The sequence below is a fragment of the Brienomyrus brachyistius genome, chromosome 16, assembly GCF_023856365.1.
Source record: "Brienomyrus brachyistius isolate T26 chromosome 16, BBRACH_0.4, whole genome shotgun sequence".
NCBI lineage: Eukaryota > Metazoa > Chordata > Actinopteri > Osteoglossiformes > Mormyridae > Brienomyrus > Brienomyrus brachyistius.
In genome coordinates, this window is record NC_064548.1 from 4,465,293 (window position 1) to 4,480,866 (window position 15,574).

Sequence of the window (15,574 nt, forward strand, 5' to 3'; positions counted from 1 at the left end):
ACCTTTCAAGATCATTAGAAGTACCTCCCAGGGCAAAGACAAGACCTAGCTCGTCTGCACCTGTTTTACCCCCTCCCACACAACCAAGACATCTTGACCCCACAAGCAGCACCAGATCAGCTGAATCACCCATGAGCAGAATATTCCACGTGTTGCTTAAGACAGTGATACAGGAAAAAGGAGCTTCAGTTAAACTAGTTGCTGTCATTCAAGGAGAAAACAAAGAATCAGTGTTTGGGACATGTGTCAGTGGGTGAGATTAATTGTGGGGAGCAGAGAAAGAGCCCAGTAAATCATGGTGAGACAAACACTCCCAAAGTCCTGAGGGTATTGAGAAGCTATGGTGCCAGCTGGAAAAACACAGTCCTTTCAGGCTGCAAACCTTCAGATGGGTCTCCTGTTGCACAGAGCAGACCAAAGAAAAACCCAGTGTACAAGGTGGGTGTTAGGTCAGGACCCCCATATCACTGCATAGGCAGAGTGTGCGCCCATCCACTACAAAGGCATTTTCCGTAGTCCTGACTGCACAGCTTCTACCATCACAGCTGTATGTTATATAGGTTCATCTGAACAGTCAAGGGTCACTTTCTTTCGGTGCTTTTCTCCAAATCTTTCCTTGCTCAAACTAAAAATCCTTTCTTTACTGCCAAATATTTGTGTTCTATACTAGAATGAGAGTAAGGCAATACAACGTGAAAGAAAGTCTGCCCAGCCAAGAGCCTGTCTTTAGCTAATGTAGCAGACAATTCCTCTACACGGAATCCCCAAAGTGGCATAATGCAACCAAATCAAAACCTCGTGTGTTAACTATAACTGATAAGTTCCCCTCCACCACTGTCCTGAGGAAGAAAGCAGAAGCACCTCAAGTTGCGATGGCATTTCAAACACAGAAACGAGCAAAGCAGATCAACTGCTTTAAATGACTGCATTATAACTCAAGACAATCATTCAACCCCATGAAGCATCTGTTACCCTGCAGGAGACCATAGAATCTTCTCACTAAGGGATGATCTGTTTGGGTCTTTCTTGGAGCATGAGGCATTCAACACACAGTAGCCAAGCACTGCTTTTACTGGCATTATCTTTTAAAAATGGGCAGCGTATGGGGTGATTCCAGTAACAGTTCATACCAATGGAACTCATGGACCATCTGAAAAGAATACAAAATACCAACTAATAATCTTAGTTTGGTCAGAGGTACATAAGAATATGAAGTGGTAAAAAGCTTCTGCTAGATGGTCTAACTGATAGCCAGACATACCATATGAAATAAGAGGTGAAAGTAAGCATTTCACCTTTTCACAATGATCACAATGCTCCTGCATATTAAGGGGGTGAATCAGCCGTGACTCTAACTTGCAACCATATTAAACACAGTATATGACAAACATATGTGGACACCATCTTGTCCAACATCTCATTCCCAAACCAAGGGTATTAATATGCAGTTGGTCAGCCCTTTGTTGCTCTAATAGCCATTGGACGTTGAAACAAAGATGGTCCCTCAGGTTGAATATTGATGTTGGTTGGTCCATGAGTTTGTGTGGCAGATCACTTGGCAGATAAAGTTGTTCCCAGACAACCTATGAAGGTGCTAAATTACAAGTCACTAACCTCTTCTGTACAACCACTCATCCTGCTGTCACTGTTTGTTTTTGGAGATTGTAAGACTGAGCTTAAGTATACGTGTCAGCAACAGGTAGGGATTAATTAGCCAATTTCTCTAACTAATAACAGTGTCCACATACTTTTGGCCATATACTAGTGTACATTATTGAAATGTCAGTAAACTAGGGAAAGTGAACGTATATAGTGAATAAAGAATAAGCAAAAATATAAACTCTGCCCTTTCCAAACCCAACCAACTGGGAAGACCAAAGTCACCTGCGACAAGTGACTCATAACTCATCACAAAAGGAACAACATGTGACACTTTGAATTGTCTGTGACCACATATTTTGAAATTAGATCTCATTCCTCAGAAACCCCAAGGACAGGTGGGACACTCACCGGTTTCGGCATCCTTGCTTTCTCTTTGCCCTTCCTTCTTCTGAGAAAACACGAAGAAAGCCACTCCTGCGCCTGCAGATGGCAGGACGTGCACAACCTAGAGGAAGAGAAGAGACATTAGCAGGAAACCATTCTAATCTAAAATAAACCCTAAAGGAACATCCAAGGGGGCTATGAAAACTTAACATACATCACATAAAAAAACTGAAGTTATACAATCTGCAAGTAAGGTCCATACACAGAATACTGGTAATGAGCAAAACAAAAACACACACCATTAACTAATTTTTAAAAAACATCCAACCCAGTGGTTTCTGCTTCATTGAATGCATGGTGCAAAGAGGGGGACCATCAGGCCAAAACACAGCAAGATTTAAAGACAATATAATCTTTGCTTTAACCACTTTCACAGCCTCTTTCTTGGCAAATGAGAGGTCAGTTATTCTTGTACTGACAAAGTGCATTCACGAATATGAATAAACATAGCAGACATTTTACAAGTATTGTTTCTTTGAGTAAAGGATGCAAAATGGATTGTTTGCAAGAAAATTTAACAGCAGACTTAACTCTTACCTAGCAATAACCTTTACCATAAGAAACCAAACAAAATACACTGGGTATTGGCCATATGGGACCGATCCAAGTTCAACACTTTAGTTTTTGGCAGTCTGCAAAAAGATAGCTCCCATTTCTTATTTCACTGATTTGTACAATCATACAACAGCTCTTTACCATTTAGATGTGGTTTATGTGGCATGGAAGCTGGACACTAAATGCTGCCACTCAGTTTTTTTGCCACTCTGTGGGTGTGAACGCCATGACTTCCGGCTGCTGTGACGTGTTCATACCATTCGCAGGAGGAGGAACATCAGAAAGTATTTTATGCATTTAACAACTAGCAGCACAGTGATTTGAAATCTTTGTAAAAACAAAAAGTTTTGAGAGGTGATAATAGCATTTAGGGGAAAATCTCACGAATCAAAGTGCATGATTGTGCCTGACGATGAGAATATGAAAAAAAGCAATGGATGATTTGGGGGTCCCTAGCTTGGGCTTTTTTGCACACTTGCTACAGCCTGTGATACACAAGGGGCTACTATCGCAATAAAGTGTAAGTGCCGCTATTATCGGTGGGAGAAAATTTATGGGGCATTTCAAGCATTGGCCACTTGTGTATACTTTCCAGGAAGATATTCAAATTGAACAGCAAATGCCTCAAAAACGCTTAAAACAAGATATACATAACATACTGTTCCATCTTGTTTGTACGTTTCCAACTGCTTAACTAAATTAGCATACATTTTTATTTGTATCTACTAGTTTAAAAATATTAAAGATTGATATATATTAAAATAAAGCTCTTGAATCTGATGCAGCAGGTGTTTATCGGAATCGGATCGGAACTGAAAAAAAAATGTGGATCGGCCCATCCCTAACACACACATACACACACCTTCTCCTGGAGACCAAACCCTGTAAAGTGCCTGCCACTGCTCAACACCATACGAAGTTGAGCCCCTCCTCCCCAACCATTCACAAGAGCTCAGAACAGCTAAGCAGTCTCAGCCCAGCATTGGTAATCCAAAGGCAGCAGGAAGCTTCTGTCAGCAGCTAGTGCCGATGTCCAATCCACATATCACTGTTCAAAATAGCAATTTCCCTTTTAAATAATCAGTTAAATATTCAAAATATATTCTGTTAGGTGCGACTCTCTTACTGTCAGTCATTGGTCTCATTTTAATAAACTAATTGCATAGGTTAATAAAGACATTGACAAGAGTACACAACCACAAAGAGCAAAGACCGAAATATCCACAAAACTGCCTGTGGGTTTTCTTTAGACTTAAGCCCAACAACACTTCCGTACGACTCCTATAGATACATTACAAATAAAAATAAAAGCTATGAAGTAGGTCATCAACAAAAATAGATTCTAAGATCTATATAAAAGGATAATTCAGTAACATGCTGTAGCACAAAATGATAGGGGGAAATGATACAGTACACAAGAGGTTCCCAGGGCACCAAAACCACGAGTGTTGGTGCTTGGCAAGCCTAAGCATGGAGGCCAAGAGGCGTGATCATCATAGGATTCTGAGGGTTGGCCCAGACCACTCCCACATTTCAATCAAACACAGCCAAACACTGTGGCCCCAAAGTGGCTGGCACCCTCCATTTCTACATCCTCTCATAGCTGGCAGGCAGAAGGTCCTTGGCAGACCTAATTAGTCCCATCAAATCAGGACATGCTCTACCCTGCCCAGGCGGAAAATTCCACGACCTACCCATAGACAAGCACAGCATCAGACAACTGCGGTATAACTCCGGGCATTTCCATGTGACTCGCGTTACATTTTTTGGTCTGTTTTCAAGTTATTGTTTTGTGTACCGTCCACACATATACATTTCTATACACCACTTCTTGCATGCATGTGCCAATTGGCAATGGGTGTGAAATGACATAAACAAAAAGTAAGATAAGTCTTTAAGTAGTCTTTTAATTACTTCTAATTACAGTGTGACTCGCGTTACACGAAAAGGAAAGGGCAAAAAACTAAGCCAACATTTAAAAAAAGTCTCCTTCAATGGTAAATGACTGGAACAAAGGAATATTTGTAATGCATTAGAAACACATTAGGCTCTTATATTAAGATGGAATAGAAAATACTTCTCTCTAAATATTCTTGGGGACTTGCAGAATTGGTGTGACTCGTGTTACCGTGACTCGCGTTACATTTTTCCTATAACTGGAAAAGTTCACTTGAGTCACCAGATGAAAAGCATTTTCATACCTACTAAATAGATCAAGTCATACATGTACCGCTGATTTCTAAATATAATACTTGTATAAGTATTTATGCAATGCTGAAGTCTACTCTTTTTCTTCAGACGTCTTGCAAGAGACGACTACGAATTAAAATCAGGAAAACCAAAGTGACCGCGGTTGTTAACAGTAACAGGGGCTTCAGTCTTCTCACCAGTTTGTCATGGGTGTAAAATATCTCGTCTGGTTTCACAGGCCATTTCCAAAATTTGCCAGCTTGTGTCATTACAGAAACTTGGTATTCACCATTGTCAATACATTTTACCTCCCCTGGGTAAACCTTCCCATCATATTCTACACCAAACCAGTCACCCACCTAGAACATATACATGTATTTTCAGAATTGGCTTCTCTGACGTTTGTGTCAGCCTTCTCTCCAGAGTCGGTATTTAATCCTCTCTCACTTAGTATTGAATCTGATTCAGCACAAGGTTCAGCAGCATTAAATACTGCATCTGAAGAGAGGGTGTAATAGGTGGCTTTCCCATTAACCAACTTCATGCAGTGAACATTTGCAATGCCAGGAACTGGGGGAGCATTTGTAAATACCTCTTCTATCCCCAGTTCACTGTTGATCCCATCAATGTCGGAGGTCTTCATTTCAATGACTTGGACATTGCTTGCCCTGGCTGCCTCAGTGAAGGTAGAAGCATTTGTGACAATAGCTTTTGTATTTCTCACTGCATTCCGTACCACCTGTTTCACTGCCCCACCAATGCCATCGACAGGGCCCTTCCCATGTGATGTAGCAAAGAAAATCCAGTGTTTTTTAAATAAATTTATCTGTGTTTAAGATAAGTTTAAGATAAGATAAAAACACACAGCCTTATTCTGCAGGCAGTAACAGAATGCATCACTCTGTATTCATGTTCATGTAGATAATGGATGTGTAGTCATACTTAGAGATCTCAATAACAGGCCTTTGTTTACCTTAATTTTCTTTTCTTTAGTATTAAGTAAGTCTATATAGTTTTCAGTATTTAAAACTTAAAAGTATACTGTAAAAAATTCCTTAAACATACCTGAAATTCAAGATGAAGTCGGGTTTAATTTCTTTTGCTTTTGTTTATGAGGTGTGGCTTCAGAACAAACAGGAAGCAAGATTAATTGTGGGTAAAAGAAAGTGCTTCCATCTGTAGTTTCTTAGAAACTACTATAAAGCTATTATGATTGAAACAATTAAAGAAATCAGTATGAAGTGCAGTTGAAACATTGTGACTCGCGTTACATGTGACTCGCGTTACAGATATTCAATGCCCAATAACTTATCTAAGAGGGGACACCAGGCCTGCTGCTGGTTTTCCCATAACCAGTAAGGGCTAGGGATGCAGATATATCACTGTAAGTTTGCTACTAGCATAGGCTTCTTTTTTGTGAGAAAACTTGTACTTTTTTGTGACTCGCGTTACAGAATCTTTTACACTCAGTGAAGAAGACTGCCAAACAGAAAGTACATGTTAGAACAAACTTTTACCTCAGAAAATATTAAGAACAAGACCCACTTAAAACGTCATCACAGTGAAAGTTTGAGATTTCTTCAAAAATAGGGCTGCAGAGAATAGCATAAAATCCTATCTAAAGTGATGAAAAAATTAATGAAAACAGTTGCAATATTCAAACGATGAAATTTTCATGAACAAAACGTGTAACCACCAGAGGTCTTTTGTTTCCTGAAAAAATACCTTATTTTCTATCAAAAATACTGAAAATGCAAGTGCAACACAGTTAGAAAAATTTTGCCTAATTTTCCCAATCAGCATGGAAATGCCCCTCCAGATATATGCTCACGGTTTTTGAGATACTGTGGATTTTACTATCCATTTAAGAAATGCAGAAGTTAGCTCCCAAAAATAACGATGACAAAAGGTGCTCCACTACACAGGTGTTCTTAGAGCCTCCTTTCAGACAGAAAGCCACTTATAGTACAGCTGTGTATCACCGTCTCAAAATGGACCCTGCGCATGAAAACCCAGCCATGTGAGAAAGCAAAGTTCAGGAACCTAGGGTCATTGGGACTGTTTAGTGAGGATTATGGTCATAGCTCAGTGTTTCCCACAGGTTTACAGCTTGGGGGGATCAGACGGACACCAATAGGATTCATAGTGCTCATGTGTTTCTTTTAATGACAGCAGTCAAAAAAATGCAGATATTTTTGTCTGCTTTTCAGGTGGTTGACTGGACATTTTCTGACATGCTCTCTGCCCGCTGGTGGGAGTGTGCTCACCTGTGTGTGTGCGTGCATCAGGGCAGAACTTCGCCATGTGCGATACAGAGAGAATTGCGAATGTGCGACCATGTAGACAAAAATGACAAGCTGTTGTGTAAATAAGATAAATAAGGCAATTTCATTTGTTTAATAAAAGGACAACATATAGACCTGTTCTATAGGAAGGGTACCCACAAATGACTTCTGTTGTGATCTGGCGCTATATAGAAAATAAAATGAAATAAAATTAACTTGACCATCAAGGGTGGACGGGGTGCCCCCCTAATATAACGGTAGGAGAAACCCTGGAGCTGGTAACAGCAACTCCGGAAAGGCCCTCCATCCCCACAAACACATACCATTATGGGGACTCCCCATTAATTTCTTTGGGGAAAAACCCATATATTAAATCTCAGCAATGACAACCGTAACCCCTATAGTCCTCTAACATACCCCCGGCAGGCAGTCTTTACACACTAAATATTAAACAATGCTGTATGGAAGCGATCACATCAGCTAGAGGACTGCTGCCTCATTCAAACCCCCAAATTCCTAAAATTTACCTAATACATTACAAATCAAGCATATGTACTCTACTAGAGAGAGATAGAGAGACAGAATGCATTACTTGGGACTTTTCTTGCCTTTATCACCACTAGTACCACAGAAGACAGCAGATACCCTTGAACTACTTTTCCCTCCCTCACAATGGTGTGGAAAACAAACCTCAGCAAAGTGCCTCCAGGTAGTGTACGACTCCAACGACATCCACCACACACATGCTCAATCATATTTATTGATTACATTCAGTCATTTAACAGACACACTTATGCAGAGCAGCCGAGCATTTACTCAGCAGTCTGTTTTAAACAAGGAGCCTGCCAACTTTCTCACATTTATATACGCTTTAATATAGTTGACCCATCTGCATTGCAACTGCAGTTTTGATGTACCGCAAGGTTGGTATATTAAATTAAACTGGAATGTAAGAGTTTTTTGGAGCATTGCAGAAGCTGCAAATGACACAAGAAGGCCAGCGGATGACACCCAAAATTTTTAGCAACTCATATATGCATAAAATATACACACAGTGCCAATTTTAAGGATGCCAAGAATGTCTGTAGCAGCCTCTTACATGATAACTTGTAGTGAACTTTGTATCCCACGCTTCCCATATACGACAACATAAATTTACAAACGAGAGGAGGCCATTCGGCCCATCAAGCTCGTTTGGGGAGAACTCAACTAATAGTTCAGAAAAAATCTTATCTAGCTCTGATTTAAAAGGAACCCAGGGTTTCAGCTTGCACTACACTAACAGTGCTATGTAAAGACGTGCTTTCTCAAATCCATTTTAAAATTTTCTCCCACTAATTTCCATCTATGTCCATGAGTTCTAGTATTTAAACTAATATTGATGTAGCCATTTCCTCGTAAGACATTTCTCTAAGATCAGGCATCATTCTTGTAGCCCTACGCTGAACACTTTCTAAAGGAAAAGTCCTTTTTCAGATAAGGTGACCCAACCTGTACACAATATACACACACCCAAAGATGTAACCCAACATTCTATTGGCCTTTTTAATTGCTTCCCCATACTGGCGAAAGTGGCCATGGAGGCATCAGGTACCTTTATTTCAGTGGAACCCAAAAATATGTCTACTTTATATTTCTGCTCCCTGCATGAATTACCTTATATTTATCTACATAAAATTTTATCTGCCAGGTATCAGCCCAGTCGCTAATTAAATCAAGATTCTGTTGTAGCTTCACTTGCCAAGGGGACCTAGAACATTTTACGCAGTTTTTCCAGATTGTGGAGGCTTGCACCCCTAACCCCCCTGAATGTGGAACAGTCAACTGTACACTGAAGAGCCCTGGTTCTTAAACTTTTTGCATTTTGGTTATATGGCCATTTATATTACCACTACGCAAGCTGCTGTCCAAAAAGATCACTTAAACTAGGAAACAGGTTCTGCAATATCTTAAATTAGAATTTTACTGCTCATTTTTCAACCTAACAAAGCTAATATTTGTGATTTTTGAAATGTCTGTCAGTGAATGAGATTAAACAATACATCTTGAAACTTGGCGGCAAAACTAGCAGGAAACAGTACATTTAAAAATGGCTGCTAGAGAACAAGACAAGAAAACTGCACAACTATGATTAGTTGTATCTACGTTCACATTCTATGCGTGTGAATGTAGTGTGAACAGATAAGAGAAAAGTACCCAGAGGCATTATATGACTGCAGCAGAGCTGAAAGAGTTATGAAGAACTTTGAGAACTAGATAACCGAAGCAGAGTGAAAACAGTGGAAGATCTGGAAGCTGAGCTGGAAACGATGGATTTGAAAAAGGTCAGAGTGCAGACCAATGTGGAAAGCTAAGCAGAGAACAGCATAACCTAAATGATGTAGGTCCAAAGGGAGAGCTATTCTTCTGGCAGCCATACTAAGACAATTAAAACAACCACAAGAAACAAAACACAAAGCATCTTTACTTGATTACGAACAGCTGTTGGTAGAATTTTACACCCAAGGGATCTTTTACACAGTATTGTGGGAATGGCAATTTTACAACAACTGGAAAACACTGTTGCAGGACATGAACTGATGAGACCAGCAGGCATTAAAAAAAAAGGCACAGCAGAAAAGAAATCCAACCCTTTTCCGACCTAAATCCAGGTAGTTATATGGCTACGTATTTTAATGGTTTTGACAGCAAATCACTTTGGAGACCAGCATCTTGCTAAGGAATAAAATAAACCTGGCCCACTGAATGAAACCACTACTAACTCTACAGCACAAGTATCTTCTACAAAGTAATTCTGGCACCTGCGTGCTATTGCCACCAAAAGACTTATTGCTCCATTAGTCAGTACTTGTCCTCTGTAGGACACGGATTTCATTCACACCATGATAATAAACCAGCAAGCGAAAAACTAAAGAACACACATCCATTTGGGGGAAACTGTTGAGCATCCGTGCAATATAGCATCTAAAAGCCAACATGTAACAAATACAGGCAGTCCCTGAGGTTAAGAACATCCCACTTACAAACTGCCATAAAGCCAATATTATTAAAAATTTAAGTTATACAGAGCAATTTGTAATAATGAACACACAATACTTCGTAATGCTCATGTAAACATTGTTCGGCTTCAGTGATTCGTTTGCCCAAGGTAGAGTACTATACTGTATGTAGTTACTTTTATTACTGCATTATATACTGTATTCTTCTTCAGACTTACCTATGAAACTGACTAAGACAGACAGAGGGAACAGATCTTGTTTGCGACCTGGGGACTGCCTGTAATACAAAGTGTCTGAGTAGATATCCCTTTAGTTATATCATTTGAGGGAAAATACATGAACACTACATGTTATTCAACGGCTTTTGCTGTCAAAGTGTCTGATGTTACACAGTTCACCCAATTTATCACAAGATAAGCATCACTGTCAATTTGGAGTAACTCAATGCTTCACTTTATCAGGATGAAAACCAGATAGCAACGTGGTCAAAAATGCAAAACTGTAGGACTTCATGTGGCAGAAGTACCACCTGTCCCTTCATTCATTGGGAAGACTTAATATGTGACATATTTCAAATATGCCTTTCAGCATAACATCAGGAGTCTTTAGAGGAAGAAAGACTTAACGCTAATAGAACTGGAACAAAAATGTTGACGAACATATTCAGCAAAACTATTTTAATATATTAACCATTCTATGTAATGTATACTACTAAGAACATGACCTCTTAGGTTTGCGCCAGTTAATTCACTAAGCTCAAGCAGGATTATTCAACTCCAGCTCTAAGAAATATGAGCCCGGTGCACGGGGATCTTATCAACCTTGTCCTTATTAAAACTACAGTGTTAAATTTTCAAACTAGGGTACTATTTAGTTTATGAACTTACTAGTAGTGCTGCAACAGCTTAGCAATACGCACTAGCTTGGCATCAGATCTGCAAAGCTCACTGGAGAGAGACCGAAAAGCCCAGCAGTACTGGCTGACTGGAACCGAAGCCAAGCCGAGACAGAGGTCTTATTAGAACGTCCTCGTGGCATATGCTTGTGCCAGATGGATCAGCGCGGTGTAAGAACTATCCGCTCTACTGCCAGTGCGCAAAGACTTTATATTCCAGAACGTACTTGCGCAATTTTACTGCGCGATTAATTACCCCGACTAAGGAGTCAAAGAGATATTTACGTAACTGATTCTTTAAAAACTGCTGCTTTGATCATAGGTGTTTGGCGCCTGTTAGCAATAACGGAATTAAGGCGTCCATAGCTACTGTATTTTAGAATTATAATAAAAACGACAGTGATGACTAACACGAATGTAAAATGAAAATGATTGTAGTTAAGAGAAATACATATAAAATGTAATCATTTGGCCGAATTTGATGCGACGCGCACTTTTGTGCAAATGTTCATGAAAATTTTCCAACACGAAATTTAGTAGCTCTCCCTGTTTGCTATAATGCATCCATACCACCGCCGACAAACTACACAACCCCCCGCCTGGCAAGGCCAAAAAAAGTGTGATGAAACCAGTGAGCCGAAAGCATAATGCATATACCATAGGGTAAGCAGACCCATATACAGTGCACCCAAATACACTTTCGACGAGTTGCTACACCTGCGAAAAAGAAACGACTGGGTTTATAAGTATGACCACGGGGCAGAAAAGTTTACCGTTTAACTTAGTGCGAGCTTGGCAGGCGCAGAGACGTATGCGCCGCCGTTAAATATCTGAAGGCGCAATGTCTTCAAATTCTATCTTTAATCGTCGACAGAAGTTTGGGGTTGTATACGAACAGTTAACACATTTACGACGCACAATAAATTCTGCAGCGAAGTAGCATTTAAGTTCCGAAGCTCTATGGGATTTACGTAGCGGCGTAGCGTCTTAAAAATAAAATATCCAGCGCTGGCATCTTGACGCACACATTTTACGTTTGAAAGGCAGTCATACAGTTGTTACCGTTATTAGCTACACATTAACCAGGCGAACGGTACCAAACGCTGCATATGCCTATCCAGAGATTAATTCCACGTTATTTTTGGAAATTAATTACAAAACCTATTTATTTAAAATACGCACAACAATACTGCAGTAAAGAGTTTAAAGAATTTCAACAGCAGGCCAGGGTAGCAACTAAAGAAGTCCGGGAGCCCACATAGAACCCCCTCCTTCTGAACAGCTTAGTTTAAACCATCGACGAGAGACATCCGAAGAAAGAAAACTCACCTCAGAGACAGAATCGAGTTCCGAGCAGTTCGCAGTCTTACCTGGAGTACGATACGTTTGTAATATCCAAGAAAACAAGTGTTTACCTTTTCCTTGTTGTTGTTACCACCCCCACTCGCTGTAGCACAGGAAATTTGATGGTGATGTAGGTAGAAACCCAGCGACTTTCACCACTAACGAGGGATCCAGAGACAGTCAATATGGCCGTCGGACTGTCTGCGCGAGGCGTGGTTCATTTGATGGAAGCAGAGGGACGAGAGCGCGCACCGCTATGTACCTCGTGCTGCAGGCTGTGAAAGAGCAGCTACATCTTAACGCATTTGGAAGCTGCACGCAACACATCCCCCCACCCCCGCGCCAGGGACAAATATGCACAGGGTCCAGCGGCTGATACCACCATGTGCTGACGTCACGTAATAAACACATGGTAGATAACTCATCCCGAGGATCCTGTTGACTTAATTCTTCGTCATTCTCACGAAAAATGTAATTCGGCTACAAAATTGCTTGTATATTAACTTTCAATATAAAGAATTTATGCAATTATTTTTTTTTCTTTTACATCTAAACAAAAAATACACAAAAGCACGACAAAACAGTCCAGTGTAGATTAAGGCATGCTTCCTGACTGGCATAAAACAGGTTGTACTAATGTTACTGTTTGATGGATAACCATTGAAGAGTTGGCAAAATGGGTAGATCGTCATGACCATTTATTTTAATTGTGGCCCTCAGCACTATTTCCCAATATGTGCAATATCTGAGAATTGTGAGAAGAAATTGATTGCATATCACTTATATGCCAAATTACACTATACACTGATATTAACTGAGATAATTAACAGTGGCATTTGCACATGACAGAATACATTATATAAACATTTTAGATTTGACATAAGATATGCCAATGCCACATTCTAAAATGTACAACAGGAGGAAAAGCATGTGTAGCAGTGCTCACTGGAAGTTTTGGGACACTTAATTCAATCACATTTTTTTTATTTATTCATTTTATAACAAAACACTTTAGTTTATACATTTGTTTACAAAAATATAGATCATATTAGAAGCAACCAGTAGTTTTAAAATAAAACATTATAATTTCAAGTAGCAAAGATTGAAACCCAGATTATAGTTTTAAAAGAACTGATCTGAGTTAAAAAGTTAATTGACAAGCAGTATCACGTACTGGGCGCTTTTAAATTAGCATCACCGTTGTAGTAACATAAAATACAAAACATTTTTAGCCAATGACTACAGTTTCAATTGATGACAAAGTGGCAACAACAGAACAAAGTGAATCAGTCAAAAAAATGAGTTGGTAAAAAATATGTTCTGAATTTATGTGCATATACAGCTCTGGAAAAAATTAAGAGACCACTCTATATTTTTTAAAAATCTGCATTTTTAAATCCTGGGTTAATCCTGGTTCTGCTGGCAGAAGGCTACCCTCTGCACCAGGCTGCTTCCAAACTAAAAAGTTTCTAAGGCAGCAGTACACAATAACAAGGTGAAGCAGGAGATACTTGGAACAAGCAAAAACCAGCCAGGTAAAGGGCAGAAGCAACTTTCTAATGGCAGAGATGACCATCAACTTATCTGACAATGCCTCATAAATCAGAGGTTGATCTCTCTGTCACATGTGTGCGGAGTTTGCATGTTCTCCCCATGTCATCGTGGGGTTTCCTCTGGGTACTCCGGTTTCCCCCCACAGTCCAAAAACATGCTGAGGCTAATTGGAATTACTAAATTGCCCATAGGTGTGCATGTGTGAGTGAATGGTGTGTGAGTATGCCCTGTGAGTGTGCCCATCCTGGGTTGTTCCCTGCCTCGTGCCCATTGCTTCTGGGATAGGCTCCGAACCCCCCGCGACCCAGTAGGATAAGCAGTTTGGAAAATGGATGGATGGATGGATGATCTCAAGCAACCGTCAAAAAGAACTGGACACATTGAGTGGTCTCAAATGCACTGCTAGGACAATTAATAACAGGCTCTTAGAAGCAGGACTGAAGACCCATAAAGTAAGGAAGAAGTCCTTCATTAATTAGACGCTACGAAGAGCCAGGCTGGAGTTTGCAAAAAAAAATTTTTTTAAATTATATTTTACACAGGCTTTCACTCATAAATTGAAAAATGAATGAAACAGAAAACTTTGCTGTGGTCTCTTTTTTCCCGGAGCTCATTGCTTGTCAATAGATTTTTGTTATGAAACTGATAAATGTATAACATTTTTACAGAATTAAGCAAGCATCCCAAAACTTTATGTGAGCACTGTATATAATGCAAGATCTTTTTTAGCAATAAACAATAGACCAATAACTGCATTCATTATGGAGGTGGAGAGCACAATGCTTCCTTCTGTGACATCACTTTGGGCTACAGATGCTATACTGTAACAGTGCTTTGTAATGACACAATCTGGTTAGACAACAAAATAGCTATGAATATCATAGGCTGATAAAGTCTTTCTGCACAACCTTGTGGCCCTCTGTCTAGGTCTGTGAAGTGTCAGAATTACGTCCATATGGGGAACATATAGAAATTGATTTGGTGCAGGGCAAGAATTTGGCAATAACAGTATATATAAACATAATTTAAACTAACACAGTATTGAATGCATCATATAGGCAAAGACAATACAACAAAGCAACAATATAAAAATACTGCAAACTAAATGATAAATATAACCAACATAATGGTACAAACAGTGAGGAAACAGCATCCAAGTGTGGAAAATCAGAAGTAGGGCAACACAGTACAGTATATAACTGGACTGATGTGTCGTGATTGGACAAAGAAGTGTGTGTGTGTGTGTGTGGGGGGGGGGGGGCTTACACCTTGGTGGCAGAGGTGGTGTTACTGGAAATGGCTGTAGAGATGGTTTGTAGTTTGAATGGTGAAACACCGCCCGGTGACGGTAGTTTAGTGAAGAGGCGGATGGTATCTGACAGACAATGATCTTCTCATTGGAACAGACCACCCACTGCAACCTAGTCCAGCATAGTTCAGTGAGTTACAGAGATGTGCCTATGTTCACAATGCTTGAATCTTATATAAACCTATCTAGAGTAAACATATAAGCAAAACTTTTAACCCCCAAATACTCCTGGGTCACTGGCTGACCCCACTCTGACCCCAAGCTATCATTACTTTGTTTTAAACAAAAATGTCTGCTAGATAAATGAATATAAATGTGGACTTGGACAGAGAGGAGGTTAAGGGGAAAAAGAGGTGGTTAGCACACTCCCAGTGACGCCTGAGTAGAAGTTCATCAG

At 39.9% G+C, this 15,574-nt stretch overlaps 1 protein-coding gene across 2 annotated transcripts in view; it reads right to left on the bottom strand.

Annotated features, from left to right (window-relative positions):
* The window catches only part of LOC125709644 (radixin), a 37,652-nt gene extending 24,968 nt beyond the window's left edge, over positions 1–12,684 (bottom strand). Inside the window, exons 1-2 of one of the 2 annotated variants that reach the window (XM_048978302.1) lie at positions 12,386–12,684; positions 2,011–2,107 (exon numbers count right to left, since the gene is read on the bottom strand). In XM_048978302.1, the coding sequence (XP_048834259.1) occupies positions 2,011–2,022 (12 nt within the window). In that variant the 5' untranslated portion in view covers positions 2,023–2,107; positions 12,386–12,684. Of the gene's footprint in view, positions 1–2,010; positions 2,108–12,299 lie in introns of both variants that reach the window. The other variant, XM_048978303.1, reaches the window with a different exon arrangement.
* Between the last annotated feature and the right edge of the window lie 2,890 nt (positions 12,685–15,574).